Source organism: Castanea sativa, chromosome 1, assembly GCF_040712315.1.
Source record: "Castanea sativa cultivar Marrone di Chiusa Pesio chromosome 1, ASM4071231v1".
NCBI classification, from domain to species: Eukaryota; Viridiplantae; Streptophyta; class Magnoliopsida; order Fagales; family Fagaceae; genus Castanea; species Castanea sativa.
In genome coordinates this window covers 63,837,913-63,860,083 of record NC_134013.1, presented here as the reverse complement: position 1 = coordinate 63,860,083, position 22,171 = coordinate 63,837,913, and the positions used below count along the sequence as shown (strand labels likewise).

Genomic DNA, 22,171 nt, shown 5'->3' with positions numbered 1-22,171 from the left:
TAAAATTGGTACCTTATTTCCAACTTTGCTTGAGAGAAAAGAGAGGTAGAACCACGTTAAGTAAAATAAAATAAGCTGATGATATTTTTGTTTAAATTGTAGGATTTTAGAGTATGAAAAAATTACAACTTAATCCTTATTAACGTGGGGGTGGGGCAGGGATGGGGGGGGTGGGTCTAAAAAGTGTAAACCCATCCCCGCCCCATCACCTTTGCGGGGCGGAGAAAACCCGCATGGAGCGAAGCGGAGAGGGGCGGGTCAAGCGGGGCGGGGAAAAATTACCATCCCTACCCACACATAATTTGATAATTTCAAGTTTTGTAACTAGTTTTATTCTCCAAAACCTCTAGATTTTTTAAGAACCTAATTTTGAATCCCCCAAACCTGTTAAACAAAAAAGTAGTAGCTCTTGGACAGCATGAAGTCAAGTTTTTCTATATCTTTTTTTATTTTTTATTTATCTTGGGTTTAGTGCCATGAGGTTTAAATAGAGATTGTGTCCTAATTCTTTATTTTGGTTCTTGATTTTTTTTTTTCAACTCTCACATGGCTTATAAAATATATAAGTGATATAGAGACAGTGTTCTCAAGTGAGATTGGAAAAGAAAAGGAAAAACCTAAAATTTAAGAACTTTTAAAAAAATAGTAAATTATTCTTTTAATAGTTTGTGTTTTTAAATTTAAAAATATTTAACTAAAAGATAGGAGTATTTTAAAGAGTTTTAAAATTGGACAAAACTTAGGTACAATACCTTATGTGCTGTTACTTAGGTTTTTCTTTTAAGATTGAGCCATATAGCTACTTAACTAAAAAATACACTTTAATCCTATGAAAAAAAATTCACATGATAGAATTTTAAAAAGAAAACCTAAGGAATAACACTTAAGTAGTATATTTAAGTCTTGCCCTTGCAAATTTGCGTGAAGATATTTCAGTGGTATAGATTTATAGATTAAAAAAATAATGAAAAATGGTATTAACGGTAAGATAATAGATGCAGGGTCATTTTAGTCATATCAAATTAATAAAATAATCTAACAGAGAGGAAAAAAAAAAAAAAAAAAACTGAAAAGGTCCAAACATGTGATGGCACCCCTGCAAATAGAGAAGAATCCTAGGGTTATTCACGAGAATAAGTCAATATTAAACAAACAAACAAACAATGCCAAAAAGAAACAAGAACAAAAAAAAAAAAAAGAAACAAGAACAAAAAAAAAATTGCCAGTATTTTAGTTACACACGGTCCACTCACACACGCACAGAGACAAAGTGCCTTCCCTTCCATTCTTGTATCATTCCTCACTCTTCCACTTGAGTCTTGAATTCTGAATAGTCATCTCCAAGGCAAAAACAGACCCCATTAATTGTCACGCACAGGGAGAGACCTCTCTGAGAGGCACTGAAATAATAAATGCTTTGACACTGTCTTGTACGGCTTTACTCCATCTACGGTCTACCTCTCCATTTATAGCCTCAATTTTCTTTCATTGCAGCAAACATTCATTGGTGAACAAGAAAACCCATTATTGCTATTGCGTTCATCTTCCCAATGTTTGTCTTTCAAGTTTTTTTTCCTATTAACTACCTGGAACTTATTGTACTTACATAAAAGAGACGTTCTTTCATGAACTTTGCTTTGTTCTCCATGCTTCCTTGTTTTGCTGCTACATGGGTTTTTGACCAGCTAGTTTGAGCATTACTATTTTCCGTGAAAGCAAACTTGCCCTTTTGATTTTTCCTCAGGAAGATATTTTCTTTCTCTGTTTTTCTGTCAGTGTCTTGGATTTCAGCTCCTTCTGCTTCAATGGTTTTCTCGAATTTGGTTAACCAGAGTCTTTGGAGAGCGTCTGAGGCCTAATTTGGGGTTTTAGTTTCTTGAATTTCCAGCTACCAAGTCACTGTAAAGTACGTTCCTTTTCAGGTGAATTCTCTAATGGAGCTCTCTTTTTTATGATTCTTCTTAACAATCTTTGGTGGGTCTGATTCTGTTTGCCTTAAAAACTGTGATTTCAGTGTCTACAGCTTCAAACACTTGTGGAATGGGATATTTGAATTTGTTGATTCTAGTGGTTCTTTTATGGGTTTTCTTCATTCCAAGCTCTTATGAGTTACATCCCTCCCAGACCCAAGTTTTATTGCAGATAAGGAAGCTTTTGGAGTACCCTTCCTCATTGCAAACTTGGGAAAATTACTATGGAGACCTCTGCAACTTGCCTAAATCAGCACATGTGAGTATCACATGCCAGGACAGTTTTATCACTGAGCTCAAAATTATGGGGGATAAGCTTGTCAAGGTCAGTGAGTTCCATGGATTTGCAATTCCCAATATGACACTATCTGAAAAGTTCTCTATTGATTCCTTTGTTACTACATTGACGAGGTTAACCAGTTTAAAAGTTCTTAGTTTAGTGTCTTTGGGGATTTGGGGACCACTTCCTGATAAGATTCATAGGCTATATTCGCTTGAACTTTTGGATTTGAGCTCAAATTTTATGTATGGTTCAATTCCACCTAAGATATCTAGACTAGTTAAGCTTCATACTTTGACACTGGATTCCAATTATTTCAATGACACTGTCCCTGATTGGTTGGACTCATTTTCAAACCTCACCATTTTGAGTTTGAAGAGTAATGGATTCAAGGGTCAGATTCCTTTTTCTGTAAGCAAAATCAAGACACTCACTGATCTTGTCCTGTCCCACAATGAGCTTTCTGGCAAATTACCTGATTTGAGTACTTTAACCAATCTACATTTATTGGATATAATAGAAAATCATTTGGATTCTGAACTACCAGTCATGCCCAAAGATTTAGTTACAGTGCTACTGAGCAATAATTCGCTCTCAGGAGAGATTCCTGAGCAATTTGGTGAGTTGCATAAACTTCAACACCTTGATCTATCTTTCAACCATCTGAGTGGAACACCTCCCTCTGCCTTGTTCTCTTTGCCAAACATCAGTTATTTAAATTTAGGGTCTAATATGCTCAGCGGGTCACTTCCAGATGAGTTAAGTTGTGGTGACAAACTTGGGTATGTTGATTTATCTAGTAACAAGTTGATAGGTCAACTTCCTTCTTGCTTGAACAGTACTTCAGATAAGAGATATGTTAAAATTGGTGGAAATTGTTTGTCCCATGATTCCCAAGATCAGCATGAAGGATCGCATTGTCTTATAAGCAGTAAACAATCCAGAGGAAGAGATATAGCAGTATTAGTTGCTGTCATTAGTGGAGCTGTTCTTGTTATGGTGCTTTTGGGATTGGGAGTTCTACTCTTGTGTAAAAGATGCCGTTCAAGAAGGACAAAGAAGCAGCCTGTATTGTCAAAGAACGTGCAAGATAATACACCAACTGGGATTTCCTCTGAGCTCCTTGCAAATGCCAGTAAGTTCCGCATTGATCAGTTTATTTTCTTATCATTTGTTCAAAATCCAAGACATGCTTGTCCAATTTACTCTGTCAATTTTGTAGTTTAGAATATACGAATAGAGACTAAATCATAATTGTGTAAACCATAGTCTGTGGTGCATATGAGAGCCTAAAGTGATAACCTTGCCTCTTTTTTTTTTTAGGGTTCATTTCTCAAGCAGCAAAGCTAGGGACACAAGGAGCACCTGTCTGTCGATTGTTTTCTTTTGAGGAGTTGAAGGAAGCCACAAACGACTTTGATTCATCAAGGTTTCTTGGTGAAGGCTCTATGGGGAAGGTAACTGTCAAAAGTTGAATATGCAACGAAAATATAGATGATTCACAGATTCTTCAAAAAAGGGGGAATTCATTTGGATCAACCTACTAATTTTGAGCATCACATACATATTTGTTAGGGGCATATTATACAAAATAGGAATTTTATTTCTAAGATGAAGGGGGAGCTAGAAATTTTTCAAAGCACCTAAGCTCTTCTAACTTCTACCTAGTATTTTGGTTATTATTATTATTATCATCAAAATCTTGAAATTGTGTTTCTCAAACAAAAAAAATCTTGAAATTGTTGTGAAATCAATGAAAAAAATGTATATGTGGCATTCAATTGGTGGAGCACATTATATATATCCATTGCCAGCTAGCTCTTTTAACTTCTGTTTTATTTATATATAAATTTTTAGATTTATAAAGGTCGATTGGAGAATGGGACCTACGTAGCCATACGCTCTCTATCTTTGGTGAAGAAGTGTTCGATTCCAAACCTTAAAGCTCGGCTTGATCTGCTTTCAAAGCTTCACCATCCGCATTTGGTAGGCTTCTTGGGTCATGGCATTGATGGTAGTGGACAAGATGATTCCAGTAGCAGCAAAGTTTTTCTTGTATATGAATATGTACCTAATGGGAATTATCGCACTCATCTGTCAGGTTAGTATAGCACCACAGTAGACTTTAATCTAGCTTCATATATGAAATATGTGTGCACCTGCACATCTGTCTTTGATGGTTTAGTGTGTATACCATACTCTTTTTCTTGAATTAAGATGGGCCCTCCTTGTCTGCACCGGGGTGGGGGGGTTGGTGCTTTTCTATATGTTTTACGTATCATAGCTTTACGTATTGGAGGCTGTCAACATGTAATCTAGCTACATATATAATTTGCAGAAAGTTGTCCAGAAAAGGTTTTTAAATGGTCAGATAGACTGGCAATTTTAATTGGAATTGCCAAGGCTGTGCATTTTCTACATACTGGTGTAATTCCTGGTTGCTTGAATAACCGACTAAAAACAAACAACATATTGCTTGATGAGCATCGGATTGCAAAGCTAAGTGACTATGGGATGTCAATCATCACAGAGGAAATCGAAAAGTTTGAGGTATAATGCCTGGCTTTTTCAGGTTGAGTGTGCAATGTTATCTTGGTTCACCAAGCAGTCTTTTCTAACACATTCTGTTTGTTCTGTAGGTGAAGGGAGAAGACCCGAAATCATGGTATGATACAACCTATTGCCTGATTTATTAAAATAGAATACCTTTCAATTTGATGCTTGATTTTATCTACTGGAGTCGCATCTTAAATATTGTTATGTTGGATTTAAAAAATAATAATTGCATTATTACTGATAGTACATTTCTGATGAAGATTTTCTTCAACTAAAAAGCATGAGGATCCAATCTTGGGATATGCATTAATGATGAGCCCCCTTTTCACTGCTTAAATGACACTGAGGTTGAGTATCCAATTCTTGGTATTTACAGCAGTACTTCCATCTTGATCTCAGCACTACCTTCATACTGGTATTACTCCGCCACATGCAACATCACCATCATTGGTGCCATTTACAGTGCATGCCACTATCAGAAACACCTTTTCATCCCCCTTTGCTGTTATTTGGTCTTCTCACCTCTACTATCGTCAACACTGCCATAATTAACATGCTGTCCGCCTCAGCAGCAGTAATACTGCCACTATTGCTACAATTATTGCTTCACTTATGCAATGACCACCACCGTCATACTGTTACTGCAGCTACCTAGTGCCCACTAATATCCTCTTTAATGCACTTTAATAGTTATTTAGAAATAGCTGACTCTATTACTTCCTTTTTTGCAGCCATCGAACAAACACAGAGGATGATGTTTACAACTTTGGATTCATATTGCTCGAATCACTTGTTGGGCCTATAGCAACTGGAAAAGGAGAAGCATTTCTCCTAAATGAAATGGTATGCAAAAGCTTTTGTGGAGGTGAATTCCACAAATTCAGATGAATGATAATTTTGAGACAACTATATAAAATTTCCAAATCTTTTGATTTATACATTTGTTTCAGTCTGAAAAATAAATAAACATAAAATCTATAATTTTCTAGATGAGTACTTTATTTTTCCATATAAATTTATATTTAGGTTATATATATTATCTCAATGTCAATTTTGTCTTCATTGATAATGAAATGAGATCTCAAATTCTTTATTAACAAAGATTAGTTGAACTGCTATAAATTTTGGTCTAGAAAACATGAGGATTGAAACTGGTCATGTTTTTAAAATGTCATAAGATCAAAATGAATTGCCTAAATATTCTGAATATTTTCCTTTTCTTTTCCTCAATATTTTTGTTTTAGATACCATCATTATTGATTTTGTTTGAGATGGTATGTTTCTAAGACCTGGAGTCATGAACCACAGGCATCCTTTGGCAGTCAAGATGGTCGAAGACGAATTGTGGACCCAATAGTGTTGACCACTTGCTCGCAAGAGTCGTTATCAGTAGTGGTAAAGATCACAAACAAATGTATAGCTCCTGAATTGTCATCTCGTCCCTCTTTTGAAGATGTCCTTTGGAACTTACAATATGCAGCTCAAATCCAAGCCACTGCTGATTCTGATCAGAGATCAGATTCTACAACATAGTTGTAAGTTTATGGATAGCGCAACACCTGAGATTCATTCTAAAGAAGCCTCCTGGAATTTGTAGCCACACAAGGTATGCCTGCATTTGGGCTGCCTTCCCTCATAGCAATGTGAAATGTAAAAAGTTGTAAATTTTCATTTTTGTTTGCTTGTCCTTTTATACTGCTGAATTTTGGTAGAATAAAAGTTGTTTAGTTACGTTTTCTGTTTAAGACATAATAGTGGTAGGCCTTTGCGCACAGTGCCTTTTTTGAATGGTATATTCAGACCTCAACACTCCCCCAAAAAAAGAAATATTGAATGATGTCGGACTACAACCAAAATTATTTTGAAATTTATTATTATTATTATTATTATTATTATTATTTATTTATTTATTTTTATCCCATAGGAAGTTGGATTATTTTAAAACCTTCATTTTTATTGTGTTTATATACTGTTGGTTTGAAAGATTGACTCAAGTTAATTTTAATCAATTACCCAAGTTGATTAAATTATCAAACTATGCAAGGGTCTAATTAAATTGTGTTGGGTACAACCAGGGGTGGCCCAAGTTCTAGGAAAAATTTAGGCCTATGGCCCCCAAATTTTTTTTTTTTAATTTACCCTATATTAAAAGGCCTATTTCTTAAAAAAAAAAAATGTTAACGAATGTTATAAGGATTTTGGTTTAGAAACAATTTTTTAGAAATATTTTATAAGAAAATGATAAACAATTAATTTTTTTGATAGTTTTTTATATTTTTCATAAACGTTGTGTTAAAACTTGCCTAATATAGTTTATTAACAATTGCTTTAAGGTACCCGTTAACATGACCTATAAAAAAAATCCTATTAACGAGTGTCCTAAGGGCACAGGTTAAAAACTAATAAATATTTAATTATGAGTTGTAATGCACACTTTTCAAAAAATAAAATACACATGTTAATGATTCATTGACTTATATAAACACAAATTCATTGTGGTCATGTGTATTCCTTGACTTTATTTTTAAAAAAATATATAGAAACATTATAGAATAAAGCATTTAATGCATCTTAACTACTACCCTTAGGAGCTAGGGCATTCATTAAAGATATTACAAATTTTTGTGTTACAAATCACAATAAATTCAAACATTTATTTATTAAATGGTTAAAGTTCACTAATTATATCCATAATTTGCTACATTAAATTATGTCTTTTATGCAGCAATGACCAGAGTATAAAAAGGAGGGAGTAATAAAGAAACATACAGTGTTTTTTGTGCTACTCCGGCGAAACTCTTTTCTCTCGCGGCTTTATATTCTTTTTGGCTGCTGCTTGCGTTATCTATCTGTGGTGCGTTAAGCTAAGTATATATATAATATACTATCGTTTCAATTTAAAAAAAAAAAGTGTATATATAAAATATAAAGGGTGCAGTGTGCTTAATGCTTTTGGAGATGGTCAAGAATTGCCACACAAGACAAGACAGCTTCAATCTAAAGCTAATCACAAAAGTCGGCCCACACACAAACACAAAAGCTTGGCTCCTCCTATTAATCCAACACACCTCAAACGACAACAAGAATATTAATTTAATAAAGAGCAAATTGCTTTAATGGTTTGTTTTGATTTGAGATAGTATGTGTGGAATGTCGGTCCTGCCTGCATTGAGAAGAACACTGATAATTGATTGGGATTTGTGGGTAAAGTAACACAGCCATTTTAGAAGGAAATTGATTAGGCGCATTTGTGGATTGAATCCTGTTGCAGTTTTTGGGTGATTAATCAAAATCTTTTTTGTTATTTACTCCTGATAATCGGATTAACCCAATTATGAAGTTTCAGGAAGGAAAATCAAAGTGCTAAACTGGGTTACATGGTTGTTTGTTACTATGCTTTTACTCAAAGTAAAGAATTTTAAAAGAGAGATTAGATGTGGTTGAACACGTTGCAAGTTAAAGGAGGGCTGTCCAATCTTACCTGTAAAACCAATCCTCATGATATAACACAAGTAATTTCTATATTTTTTGTTTTTGATAATTTTTTTTTGTTTTTTTTTTTTAATTCGATAACTAGAAATGGATGTATTTAAAACCTAAACGTCCCTTTAAAAAACACGAGAAAATATTAATTAAGTTATAAGACTTTTGACTATAATGACAATTGATAGTTACAATAATGGAAAAGAGAAATTCGAATTTTGTTCTTTTCATAAATGATCAACTAACAATATTGGATAAAGAACTATCATTATGAGCGGATACTATAGATTGAAACTCTCTTAAAAAAAAAATTGGATAATCCCGTCCAAATTGTATAAAAACTTTTTTCAAGCTATATTTTCTAAAACTTATCCAAAATTGCTCCAAGTATATCATTTATCTCCAATAAAAATAGAATTATGTCGAAAATGAAGGTCCAGCATTGATCATCTGGAAGTGGACATTTCAACCTACCCCCTCCTCTTGTAAGTTACATTATATGCGTAAAGTTTAAGCTCGTATTTGATACATCAGGTAAGTTTAATAATTAAGCACAAAGCCTCTGATGACGAATATGTGAAAATTGTTGATTTGATGTGCCCTAGTTCAGTTAACTCTTGCATTGCTTGAAAATTAATTTATGTTAAATCAACAAAGGCTATCATTCATGCATATACTGGGTAATATTGGCTGATGTTGCCTATTTAGTAATGATCATTAAACATTCAACACCAAGACTTTTTTTTGTGTGTGGATTCAATACCAAGACTTGATCACAAAATTTCGACTAGCCTTAATTGAATTAAAAGTAAAAAAATTAAATTAAATTAAAAATGAATTACACAAATCATTAATTTCTAGAAAATGACATGATTAAAATCTAGCTTATCTTTTTTCTCTGTATACAACAAGAAACTGATCATCATCTTTCTCATCCATGTTTCGTCTCTGCACTAACACTTAATAAGCATAATAATATTATATAAGTCTCATAAATTGATATGTTAACTTTTAATTCACAATAAAAATGATAATTTTAAAAATTTATCAATTATATTATTGATTTGACACTAATTACATTGTCAAGTTAATTCGTAAATCTTTTATAATAAAATTAATATAAGAGCGCGTTTGGCTCTAACTTAAAAAATTAACTTATTTTACTATTTAACTTATTTTTATTACTATTTATGAGTTTATTATATTTTTTTATACTACCTATAGATCCCACCACACCGTACTATTTCAAGTAAATTCTATAGTTTATTTCAGCAAAAAATTGACATGAGTCGTAATGTATAGTTTACATGGGTGAGTCATGGGCCAACTCAGCCCAGTTTATAGTCCTTGAATTGAATGGGAATGAATTAATGGATTAGAATCGGAAAGGCCCAAAAGAGAACAAAAAGCAACCATAATTCTTGCTTGGGATGGTGTGTCGGTTGTACCATCCCCAGGCATTTTGTCGGTGAACACAGCCAGCCAAGCAAGAAAGCGACGCGCAATAACCCCTTTAGTTTAATCCCCACGCGCCCTCAAATGGCCAGTCATTTATGAGTGTTTGAGCAATTGAGCGATGACACTTTTGTTATTAGGAGCTCCTTCACGGCATTTTTTTTTTTGTGTGAAAGGCGATTCATTAAACAAAACTAAAAGGAAACACAAGATTCAGGACATATTCTATGAAAATACATCTCATTGAGGTCATCGTTATACACATCAATCATGTCTACAAGCAGACTATCAAATAAGGAAGAATAAGAAATTTAACTAAAGTTTATCCTAGCAAGACTATCAGTACAATGATTAGCTTGGCGGAGATATCAACAATCTGTATATGAGGTATGTGAGATATCAACAATCTACAATCATCCAAAATAGGGGAGATAAACTTGTTAGCATAGGATGGATTATTAAGGACATTCACAATGGATTCAACATCTAGCTCGATTATAAGGGAAGATAGATTAAGACTTCTACACATTCATGTCCCTTTTTGTCAAATAGAAAATAATTCACATTTTGCCCAATTAACAATCTCTTCTAAAAAAAAATCCATTTATATCTTTACACGGATATTTTTTGTTTTGAATTTATATTTTTTTTATGTATTTTGAGGATGAAAGAAGTGAGTAGATATTAAGTTTTTTTTTTTGCTAGAAAACAATAGAAACAATTAAAAAACTAAGAGAATTTGATATTTTTATTAAATGTAGTGTAAAATATATAATATGACGTGGAGTGCTTTGAAGAGTGAATATGTAAAATAAAAAAAAGTAAATTCTTATGTTGAAATAGACAGAAATTTTTGAATGAGCTTATGTGAATGCTCTTATAAGAAATGTTGTCAAAAGCCCATGCTTTAAGCCTTCCTCGTTAGCTTATTATTATTATTTTTTTAGTGTATGATGGTTATGATATCTAGGATAAACCCATACACTTCAACCACCGTAATTAAGGGCATGTTGGTACACTGAATTAATAATATATTAGGAATAGTAAACTTTATTACTGAGAATAAAAGATATTGCAATGAAATAATTATTACTATCTATAAGTCTGAATGTTTCATATGGAAAGCTTGTAAAAGATGATGTATAAGGAACACTTATATTTTTGTATATATATTAATTTTAAAACGTATTATATGCACTAAGAAATAGTTATTACATTAATTTTAAAGAGGACTAGTTATTTTTCAATTTAAAGAATAGTTATTCCTTTGTAATAACTAATTCATGTAATAAAGATGCAACCAAATGACTAGATTGCTATTACACATGAATAATTATTCTATTACAGTAACTATTACACCGTACCAAACATACTCTAAATAATTTAGAAAGAATGAAAGAAACCAGTAACTCGTATGCATTTACATTACATGCACTAGTAAGAATTGAGAAATCTTTTCTAAAAAAAAATAATTGAGAAATCTTATTAAATTAATGTACATTAAAAAAAAGTGTGACTTTGACTTTGATTTTGGTATTTTCATAAAAAAGTCCAGGATTCAAACTCAATTATCAAATTATATGAAAAAAAAAATTATGGATTAGGTTAAGCTTATATAATTTTGAATAAATTTTGTTATGATTCTTATCAGTTCGTTAAAATAGAAAAATTCAGCTCGCAATTTATTTTACAAAAAAAGAAAAAAAAATCATTAAAATAATGCAGTAGGTGATATGAATGTGATATATTCAACATGTTATTGGGAAAAAATGTTTTCATAATTAATTGTGTGTTTGGATACCGCTTATTTTGTTGAAAATTAAAAACAATAAAAAAATATTTTGGTTACTGTTCATTAATAAAATCATTGTTTTTATATCTGTTTGCATTGTTTATGTCCCATAAACAGTGCAAGAAGCGCTGCACTTAAAAACAAAAAAAAAAAGGCTAAAAATGTGGGACATGAGATGTGGACGTGCAAAACAAACGGAACCTAAGAAAGGACATTCTTCTAGTAACCCTTCATTTTCTACCTAATTGTATTTTATTTAATTACTTGTCCAAATCCCAAAAAAAAAGAAAGAAATGAAAATCAATTCTACATTTCCACACTTTCTTTTGCTTGTGTGTCCAAAATGCGTGTTGGAAGAGACACTTCCAAGTTTGGTAGAGTGCACCAACTCAGTTGTTGATTCGATATCTCGGTGATCAGCAAACTACTACTTTCCAAATGTTCCAGGGCAAAAGCCAAAGGCGCGAGTCTAACTGACACTTCTCTCGGACACTGTTCATCAAACTCTAGAACCCGCGCGTGTGAAATGTTCTCTCCTTAATTTCATAAATAGCTGTGCTTAACTGTTAAGCATATTTTTAACGTTATTATTCTCAAAACCTATTAAATTCAATGTAAAATCATTTCCGCCAAGGCGTCCCTATCTCAGCCAACGTCATGAGTGTTCATCAAAAAAAGAAAAAAAAGAAATGAAAAGAAATGAAAAACGTCATAAGTAACGACATCGACCAAACTTTAAATTAATAAAATCCAATAAACACGACGCCGTTTCCTATTGTCTGAATATTTAAAAAACATAAAAATTTTAGTGGGACGGATTTCAACCCTCACAATCACATATTTTAACTGTTGAATTAATTGAAATTCATTTATTTGAATAAATAAAAATTTTAAAATCACATAAAATACCAAAATTTTTACTATAACTACCTACTTAGGAAGCACAACACTTTAATTGATAGGATTACAACATGATGATATAAGCAACATGTTGTAATCCTGTTTGTATCTATACTCATATTTGTGTAATCCTATTTGTATCCATACTCGTATTTGTGTTTGTGCTTCCTACTTGTCCACATGACAAGCCATGAGTAGTGGAAAAAAAAAATACATTTATGTGAAAATAACAAACAATTACTCGCATTGTTGTGACATTTTTTTTTTTTTGGGTAAACCATTGTTGTGACATTTTCGTGGTACTAAAACTTGTCTTTTGATTTTTTTCCCCTTAAAAAATAATTAATTCATTGAAATTCTCTTTTGTTCAGTTCCACTTTTTTGAAAAAAATAATAATTATGTTTTTTTTTTTAATCTTTTCCATTTTTAATCAGACACATTCTGGCTAGTCGGTACCATTCACTCACAGCTCTTGAGCCTCCTCACTCTCTCTCTCTCTCTCTCTGTCTCTCTCTCTCTCTCTCTCACAGCTAAATATCTCTCTCTCTTTCAAAAATGGTAAACCATCGGATTCAAAACGAACCGTTTTCGCTGTCTCTGACATTGCTCCGATACTTTAGCTACTAGCTTTACTGGTAACTTTCCTAAATTGTCTTTTTATTTCATCGACATTTTTTAATTTTTAATTTTTTTTAAGCTTGCATTGTAGTTAGTCTGCTTAGTCTGAGCTATTTTATGCTCAAAGTTTAATTATTTTTTGTTAATTTTTGTTTATATTAATCTGGATCTGATGCTTGTAAAGCAATTTGTGAAAATTGCTCAGCAGCTGATTATTACTATTTACTGCTACATTTCCATGTTGCTCAAATTCCAATGCTGCTGTTATTGCTAAGCTTTGTGCTTATGAATCTCTAATCTTTTAGCTCATTTTTTGCTGATTTTTGTTTTTTTCTCAGAGTTTAGAAGAGATTATTCTAAATGTTTGTTTTAATAATTTTATTTTAAAGTACTTATTTATGATTTTTTTTTTCATACTTGAACAATTGGAAGAACAACTTTGAAAAGAGCTTGCTTTCGTTCATATTTTACTCTTTATTTGATAATTCATTGTTTGTAATTGTATTTTTCTCTACTGTGTAACAAACTTCTGGGTTTTTTTGTTTTTGTATGTTGAAGTGTGGGACATTTGGTGCTTGTGACTATACATATCTGATCAGATTGAAGTGGGAACTATAACTAGGAATTGTTCAACTTTTTTCTGAAAACATGGTTCTAGGCTTGAGAGCAAAGAACCGGGGCGGCACCTCAGTTCAAATCAATTATATGATCCATGTTCAGGAGATTAAGCCTTGGCCCCCGTCACAGTCGCTTAAATCACTCCGTTCCGTCCTGATTCAATGGGAAAATGGTGATCGGAATTCTGGTTCTACCAAACCTGTTGTACCATCACTTGGGTCGGTTGTTGGTGAGGGAAAGATTGAATTCAATGAGTCTTTTAGGCTGCCTGTGACTTTGTTTAGGGACATGTCGGTCAAAGGTGGGGATGGTGATACATTTCAGAAGAATTTCTTAGAGTTTAACTTGTATGAGCCCAGGAGGGATAAGACTGTGAAGGGCCAGTTGTTGGCGACTGCCATAATAGATTTGGCAGAGTATGGTCTTGTGAAAGAGACCTTAACCGTCAGTGCTCCAGTGAACTGCAAGAGGAACTATAGGAACACGGATCAACCGCTTTTGTTTATCAAAATTCAACCTGTTGATAAGAAACGCACTAGTTCCTTGTCGAGGGACAACCAATTGAGTGGGACGTCGCTGGATAATAATGGTGGTGAATCTGTTTCTGGCTTGATGAATGAAGAGTATGCTGAGGAAGCTGAGAGTGCATCTTTTACTGATGATGATATTTCGTCTCACTCATCTCAGACGGTTTCTTCTGCTCTAGACTCTAATGGGGGCTTACATCCTCAAAATGAAGAGGTACCCTTTGTTTATTTTTTTCGATAGTCTTTTCCTTGCTACTTTCCAATTTTGATTCTACTATGAATGAACTAATGTGCTTGCATCTACATTGTGATTACAAAAGAGGTTCATATTCTTTGGCTTCATATGCAGATATTATGTATAAATATACATACATTCATACATACATACATACATACATACACACACACACATACATATACACACACACACATACATACATACATACATATATATATATATATACACACATATTAAATAGGATCTTTAAACATGTGAGGAAGGGAAGGAGGGAGAGAGAGAGCATCTGATTTGTAAATTGTTTGATTAATTGTGCATGAATTGTTAGATGAATAAAGGACATAAAGTTTAGACAAAATGCTATAGCAAAATTTTTTCATGTTGTCTAAATTCAATTTGCCTTTGCTTCTCTGGTTATATTGGTGAGCCTAACATGAGTACATGCATGTGCCTATAAAATAATCATTATGCTATTGGTTAAGGGTTTTGTACAATATATTTATATTCTCTTTGTTGTTATAAATTACTTACGCGCCTGTAATTTGTCATATAATAATTGGAATTGTATTACAGAATGGACCAGACATGGTGACACATAGCACTGGAGGGGGTAACAAGGAACATGCCCTGGCTTCAAAACTGAAGCTTGAAAAATCGAATATGATGCCACATGTAGGATCACATGAAAATCTAAAAAGGAGTTCATCTTGCACATCATCAATAGACTTATCCTCTGATCTGGGAAGCCCAGTAAATGGTCCTGCTCCTATATTGAACTCACTTAACTCTAGTTCAATGCCAATACAACAAAATGTTGCTTCTCAGGGTGCTCAGTCTTCCTCGTCATCTTTGGCGTATGAAAATATGGAGGAAGATTCTGATGCCAGCATTAGAAGCAATAACCATGGGCATTTAACTCAGGAAGTTCATGAAAAGGTTGCTACTAGCATGAGTGCAGTTTCAGGCAATGGTCAAAAGAGCATCAAGGAATGTATATCTAACAATTTTTCTATCAAGGTATCATCTCCAGACAATAATTCCTGGGTAGTTGAGAAGCTAGACTCCACTAGGTTTGGTGGTTCTCAAGTTAATGGGAAAAATGATGGGAAAGGTCAGGAAATTGGCAGGGATCACAAGGAGGAGGCTGAAACAGGCGATGATACCTACGATAGTGCTACAGAGGATGAAAAGGAACCACGTGAAAATGGAGATGGAATAAACAACTTGGATGAGAAGAGGCATTCTACAGAAGATAAACCATTACATATTGAATATGCTACCAGAGTGCAAGTTGCTTTAGAAGGCGATACATTTTCTTTAAGCAGGGGAAATCTTGGAATGCAGAGCAACGTCCTTAAAAGTGACAGATTAAAGAATGTCAAGTCTGTCAGGTCAACAACAGAAATAGCGAGGACCAATGGATCAGTAAGTAGTAATCAGCAAACCGAAGTAAAGGAAGTAAGTGTCCCTGGAGATGCACTGCACATTGCACGAAACCTCAGAAGCAATGATAAAAAAGAATCTAAAGTTTATCCAAAGGATACCAGAAGTGCCCTTTTAGACAGCAAAATCCAGCAATTGGATCACAGAATAAAGAAGCTTGAGGGAGAATTAAGGGAAGTGGCTTCTATTGAGGCTGCTCTTTATTCAATAGTTGCTGAACATGGAAGTTCCATGAGTAAGGTCCACGCTCCAGCTCGGCGCCTTTCAAGGCTGTATCTTCATGCTAGTAGGGAAAATTCTCTATCAAAGAGGGCATCTGCAGCCAGAAGTTCTGTTTCAGGACTAGTTTTGGTAGCAAAAGCATGTGGAAATGATGTTCCGAGGTATATCTAAACCACATTATTTTCTGGTTTTCTTTAATCATTAGTTGATTGTGGATATTAGAACCACCTACTTATGAAGGGAACTTGCTCATTGTCAGCATCTTGAAATATCATACGCCTTGGGGGTGAACTTGCTATCTATGGTCTTTTACCAGAGACATAAAATTGAAGTTGATTTAAATCATTCTACATAGACACAATAAAAATATGCCAATAACCAAAAGATGACAAATCAGAAGAATATGATATTTTCTTGAGAGACTCAACTTGTGCATCATCTTCTGCATAAGATTTATTTTGGCCAAAATATGCTATTGGTCCCTAGACTTTAGCTTATGAGTGATTTTAGTCCCTAAAGTATAGATTCCCTAACAAACTTTAAGTGATTGTTTTTAGTTCCTAAAATACTTAAAGTGATCGATTTTAGTTGCTAACAAACTTAAAGTGATCGCTTTTAGTTCCTATGGAGTGATGTTGTATTAGTTTTTTGTTTGGCCGTGTCATCTAAGGGGCTAAAAGTGATCACTTAAACTTTAGGGACTAAAATTGCTCATGGACTAAACTTTAGGGACCAACAGTGTATTTAAGCCTTCTATTCTATCTATTATGAGTTTAAGTTTTATATGGTTTTCATAAAAACTCATTTGTTTTTCCTATTTTTTGACTACAGGTTGACATTTTGGTTGTCCAATTCTGTTGTGTTGAGAACAATTATAAGCCAAGCCGCTGGGGAACTAAAACTACCACTCTCTGCTGGAGCTTATATTGAAAGGAATGGTGGGGTAAAGGGAAATAACAAGGTATCATCCACGCTAAAATGGAAAGCATCTTCTCCTGGCAGAGAAGAAAATGGGAAAACTTTGTATGGGAGTTTCGGCAAATGGGAGGACCCACATACATTCACATCTGCACTAGAAAAAATAGAGGGATGGATCTTCTCCCGAATCGTTGAGTCTATCTGGTGGCAGGTAACTTCTCAAATCCTTTTCTCCCTTTTATCTTCAATTTTTAAATTCTTCTATAACTGTATGATAGCAAACACTATGTTTTAAATAAGGCATCAACTTTCCTCTGTATCTCACCTGATTAATTTACTGTTTTATTTCCAGACTCTGACTCCACATATGCAGTCTGCTGCTGCAACAGCAATTCATAAAGGTATGGGTTCCAGCTCAAATAAAAAATTTGGAAAGTTATCTAGTTCAGGTGATCAAGAGCAAGGGGACATTTCATTAGACCTTTGGAAGCAGGCTTTCGGGGATGCCTGTGAAAGACTTTGTCCTGTCCGAGCTGGAGGGCATGAGTGTGGCTGCTTGCCTCTGATGTCTAGATTGGTAAATTTTTACAATAGACTTTAAAAAAAAAAAAAGGAAAATATCAGGGAAAACATTCAGATCCACTAATTTGTTTACCATAAAAGTTACTCCTATATGGTATCAAATTGACCTGATCATAATAGACTAACAAAAGCTTTAAGATCGAGATTTCATTCATCACATTTTTTGCTCAACTTTAATATTTTTGTGGTCCTTAATAAGTAACAAATATTTTAATTAAATGATGCTTTAGGCACAACCAGACAACATGTTTTCCCGCATGTGAACTTTAGTCTAAGTATTATTCCTTTAAAATGAGATTTATTTTCAATATATGTTGATGCTATTAATCCCAATGCACCAAATGAATTATGAAAAATTAGTGAACAAAAAGTGACCACCAAAGTAGCAATGGTAACTATCATCTGCTCCGTTATAAATTTGTCTTGACTATATTGTAAGTTAAGTCAATTGATCAGATCGTAAAATATCCATGTATAGTTTCCTAATACATGTAAACAATTTCAATTTTTAAATCTCTTATATGCTAAGTTGTGAAAGTACAATGTATGTACTACTTTTAGATGCATTCCTCTCTCTTTCAAGCACATGTTGGTATATTGCTGTACATTAATGACAAAGGTTGGTAAAAAAATTAACATCTTTTAGTAAATTTGAAAATTCATAATTAATTGTTAATACATGGATCTATCCCTACTAATTTCTCATTATGTTTCTTCATAAAATGAAAATTTATCAACCCCCTACCCCCTACCCCCTCCCCATTTTTCTCTTTAAAAATCTGACATTAAAATGCATCTTTTTGTGGGTGTAGATAATGGAGCAATGCGTGGCAAGATTAGATGTGGCTATGCTCAATGCTATTCTTCGTGAATCTGCAGATGAGATCCCAACAGATCCTGTATCTGACCCCATCAGTGATTTGAAGGTTCTTCCTATTCCAGCTGGGAAATCAAGCTTTGGGGCTGGTGCACAACTGAAAAATGCGGTAAACCATGCAAATTGTACTTTCTGAGGCTAGCTAAAAGCAGATCATTACTCATAATTGTAGATATTCTCAATCCTCTCAATTAAGTGTGTCAACTGAGTACTGTTTCCTGGAATTGTAGAATTACTCCTTCATGCTTCTTCTCTTTAAGTATGCCCTAATATGTTAATAAATATATCCTGTAAATGTGCTACATCTGGCTGGCCTTGAATGCCAACATTTGTCATTAATGTACATCCTGTAAAGGTGCTACATCTTTTAGACACTGCATTTACCCATGCATTGCATACTTTTAAATATTGATCACATCATACCAAATCAGATGTATGCAGTTTGAGATCCATAAAATTTGGATTCCAATTTTATAATTGACCTGTGACATTCCTCAATAGTGCTTAATTCCTTAGAATGTACCCCAAAGCTCATTGGATCGGGGAGTTTCTAATGCAATGTTTTGAGCAAATATAAATTGGACATCCTAATTTACTGTTTTCAATGTTTGTGTTCTGTACATAACAGATTGGAAACTGGTCTAGATATCTGAGTGACTTATTTGGTTTGGACGATGATGACTCACTTGAAGATGTAAATAACCATGATGACAATGATGAAGAAGAAGGTACATACTTCAAGCCTTTCCAAATCCTTAATGCATTGAGCGATCTCATGATGCTGCCAAAGGACATGCTTTTGAATGAATCCATCAGGAAAGAGGTATAATGCTGGAACTTAAACCACACTTTTTAGTCTCTGGTCTGGATGGTTAATATTTGTAGCTGTTATTTATGGTGCTTTATTTCCACTTTTGAAGGTGTGCCCTACATTTGGTGCGCCATTGATCAAGAGAGTTCTCGACAATTTTGTACCAGATGAATTTTGCCCAGACCCAATTCCAGATGCTGTGCTTGAAGTGCTGGACTCTGAGGTCAGTCTATTGAATCTGTTCCTCACCCCCCCCCCCCCCCCTGGCGCCGGCCCCTGTCCATTCAGCTATCCATCCAGAAGTACTTCAGAAGAATAGCTCCATCTGTGCATGATATTGATAATTTTTAATGCATTCTTACTAGTTTTACCTTGGGAATTAGGAGGTTTGGCAGACTCCGGACCAAAATTATCTACCATGGTGTTATTCTGTATTCTTGCATTTCTATTGCATAAGGATTAGCCTGATTTTCCTGTGTTCTTGCTCTTGTTTTGTTTTATATAGGATCATCTGGAGGAAGGGGAGAAGTCGCTGATGAACTTCCCATGCATTGCAGCTCCTATAGTCTATTCACCACCTTTGGCAGCTTCTGTTGCAAAGATTATTGGCGAGTTTGGAAGCCAACCGCACCTGAGAAGAAGTGGCTCCTCAGTGCTTAGGAAATCGAACACCAGTGATGATGAGCTTGATGAATTGAATTCACCCTTTGCTTCCATGTTCATTGATGGTTCCCATTCTTCACAAGTTCTATCAAAACCCAGCTGGATATCAAAGGAAAAGGGCCATCAAACTGTGAGATATGAACTCCTTCGTGACGTATGGATGAATAGCGATTAACTCAATATATGTATTACAGGTATATATATAGAATTTATCTCTTTGGAGTTGTATGTTTGTACTCCGGTTTTGGTTTCACTGTCTTAGGTGTCAATGTTTGTAAAAAAAAAAAAAAAGGGTGGGGGGGCAATTGCAGTAGCATATATGATATAACAACTCAAACCTATAAATTTGGGCGAGGTAGAATTTCATAAAATATTGGTTCCACTGGCCATTGATGCCAGTGATGAAATCTCATGAGAGATTGGTTTTGGGATTTAGATACATCATTGTGTTGCTGATTTCTTTTTTATACTATGAAAATGGCTTTTGTACAAGGGCCTCACTTTTAAAAGTAAAAAGGATCCCCAATTCGGCCTTGTTAACTACGAGGAGTGACAAAATTGTTCCAGTATTGTAGTTATGAAGAAGGAAAAAGAAGGCTCAAAACCAGTCCATATTTGAGTAGGACTCAATTGATGTCATTGTCTACAAGACCAACTCATAGAGAAGGATTGAAGAAGATTTCCCTTATTCTACTCTAATGGAAGAAGTAATTTTCCCGATGGGAACCATTGCTGAATTTACATTTTGATTGGATGGAGAAGACATTTTGGTAACGCAAGATTATTGGCCTTGCATCAAGGTGGCTTCTATACAATGCACATTATTGCCAGCTAAAACCCAAAACCCCAAATACTTCCTAAGTTCATATTCACCAGAGTTTTTGGGTTTATTATAAATAATTCGAATTATTACAAAATAAAATTTAATTTAGTTGTGTCAAGAGATTGGTAGCACAGCGAAATTACATTGTCTCACTTATGAGGAGAATGCTTCGACTCCCCATCCTCAATTGTTTTAACTTTAAATTATTAAAAAAATGATTATATATAAGAAAAATATTACATTTGTTAGTTCAAATATGCCTAATAGAGTCTTAGGTAAGGTTTCCAAAATATTTACAAATTGTTATGATAATGACTAATAAATACAATGGGTGGATAATAATGTGATGATAAATGAATGTTTGAAATACTTCTTTAATGATTGAAGACACATTAGTTTGTAAGTTTAATGTAGTAAAATTTGTAGTTTTCTAATATCACCCTATCTTTAATAAAGGAAAAGGTTAACTTAAAAAAAAAACCCTAATTCCTTCAAACCCCATCCGTCCACTTCTATTAAAAGCACTAAAAGAATTACCCATATTATGATGGAAGGAAATTTTTCTTAGGCACCCATTACACCCAAGCAACCCTGTTTTGCCAACTCTACTATTATCTCTCTTCCATACTATCTCCTCTCTCTACTGTTCCACTCTCTCTAATGTAAAGAAAAATCAGAGCCCAACATGTAATAGGCGCTAGTGAAAAAATTTCCCTTGCCAGATAGATTGTTCAATTAGCTAGTAGTTTTCTATAGATGATGGAGCATTAGATTGTCAAGAGTCATGGCTAATAAGTCAATGGTTTAAAATGAGAAATTTAGAAGTCAATATTTAATTTATCATATCGGACAAACTCCTTTTTTTTTAATAAAAAAAAGTTTTTCCTTCTATTATTTTTCCCCCTCTATGAAATGGTTAGAAATCTTCTAAGCTACTGTAAAAACCCCTCCCGTCCTCCTCCAACCCTAGGTACTAATACTGAATACTTAGGGAGGTGCATCAGACCAATTTGATTATTGGCAGGGGTGGCTCCACATTGTGTTCAGGGTGGAAATAGGACCACCTTAACTTGGAAAAAAAATATTATATATAAAATTTAAAAAATTTATGATTTTTTTATTCTTAAAAAAAAATTGTGATCACCCTAATTTTTTTTGGGCCCAACATAATTAAACTCTGAACAAAGTTGATTACAAACTTGATTGTAGTCTTGTCGACTAAAGTTATAACTCCACTCAATATTTTTTTTTATTGGATGTAAATTTTTACAAATCCACTATTGGACTGCATTTTTTTTTAATATCCTTCATACTTGCAAAATTTCAAGAAAATCAAAGATCAATAGTCATGTCATTAATCAAATACTTAAATTTCGAGTTTGTCGTAATCTAAA

At 33.9% G+C, this 22,171-nt stretch overlaps 2 protein-coding genes across 3 annotated transcripts; both read left to right on the top strand.

Annotated features, from left to right (window-relative positions):
* The first annotated feature begins 1,624 nt into the window (after positions 1-1,624).
* Positions 1,625-6,599, top strand: LOC142622398 (putative inactive leucine-rich repeat receptor-like protein kinase At3g03770). Of its 2 annotated transcripts, none has more exons than XM_075795854.1 (8): positions 1,625-1,922; positions 2,015-3,385; positions 3,574-3,707; positions 4,108-4,351; positions 4,589-4,800; positions 4,890-4,915; positions 5,538-5,649; positions 6,115-6,599. In XM_075795854.1, exons 2-8 carry the CDS (start codon positions 2,041-2,043, stop codon positions 6,337-6,339), a joined length of 2,298 nt encoding a protein of 765 aa, XP_075651969.1. In that variant the 5' UTR covers positions 1,625-1,922; positions 2,015-2,040; the 3' UTR covers positions 6,340-6,599. The 2 variants fall into 2 exon arrangements, with proteins under 2 accessions (XP_075651969.1, XP_075651968.1); XM_075795853.1 differs by having other exon boundaries at positions 1,774-1,906.
* Positions 6,600-12,875: 6,276 nt separating this feature from the next.
* Positions 12,876-20,494, top strand: LOC142620045 (uncharacterized). The gene is made up of 9 exons (XM_075793487.1): positions 12,876-13,072; positions 13,614-14,414; positions 15,012-16,264; positions 16,935-17,232; positions 17,374-17,598; positions 18,416-18,589; positions 19,109-19,303; positions 19,401-19,514; positions 19,797-20,494. Exons 2-9 carry the CDS (start codon positions 13,704-13,706, stop codon positions 20,127-20,129), a joined length of 3,303 nt encoding a protein of 1,100 aa, XP_075649602.1. The 5' UTR covers positions 12,876-13,072; positions 13,614-13,703; the 3' UTR covers positions 20,130-20,494.
* The last annotated feature ends 1,677 nt before the right edge of the window (positions 20,495-22,171 follow it).

What these genes read in the sequence shown, in the direction of transcription:
- LOC142622398 (XM_075795853.1), top strand. An exon ending in TTATCGCACTCATCTGTCAG is followed by an intron (nt 4,352 to 4,588) that starts GTTAGTATAGCA and finishes TATAATTTGCAG; the next exon opens with AAAGTTGTCCAGAAAAGGTT. An exon ending in AGGAAATCGAAAAGTTTGAG is followed by an intron (nt 4,801 to 4,889) that starts GTATAATGCCTG and finishes TTTGTTCTGTAG; the next exon opens with GTGAAGGGAGAAGACCCGAA.
- LOC142620045 (XM_075793487.1), top strand. Translation starts at nt 13,704, where the DNA reads ATGGTTCTAGGCTTGAGAGCAAAGAACCGGGGCGGCACCTCAGTTCAA. An exon ending in GTGCACAACTGAAAAATGCG is followed by an intron (nt 18,590 to 19,108) that starts GTAAACCATGCA and finishes TGTACATAACAG; the next exon opens with ATTGGAAACTGGTCTAGATA. An exon ending in ATGAATCCATCAGGAAAGAG is followed by an intron (nt 19,304 to 19,400) that starts GTATAATGCTGG and finishes CCACTTTTGAAG; the next exon opens with GTGTGCCCTACATTTGGTGC.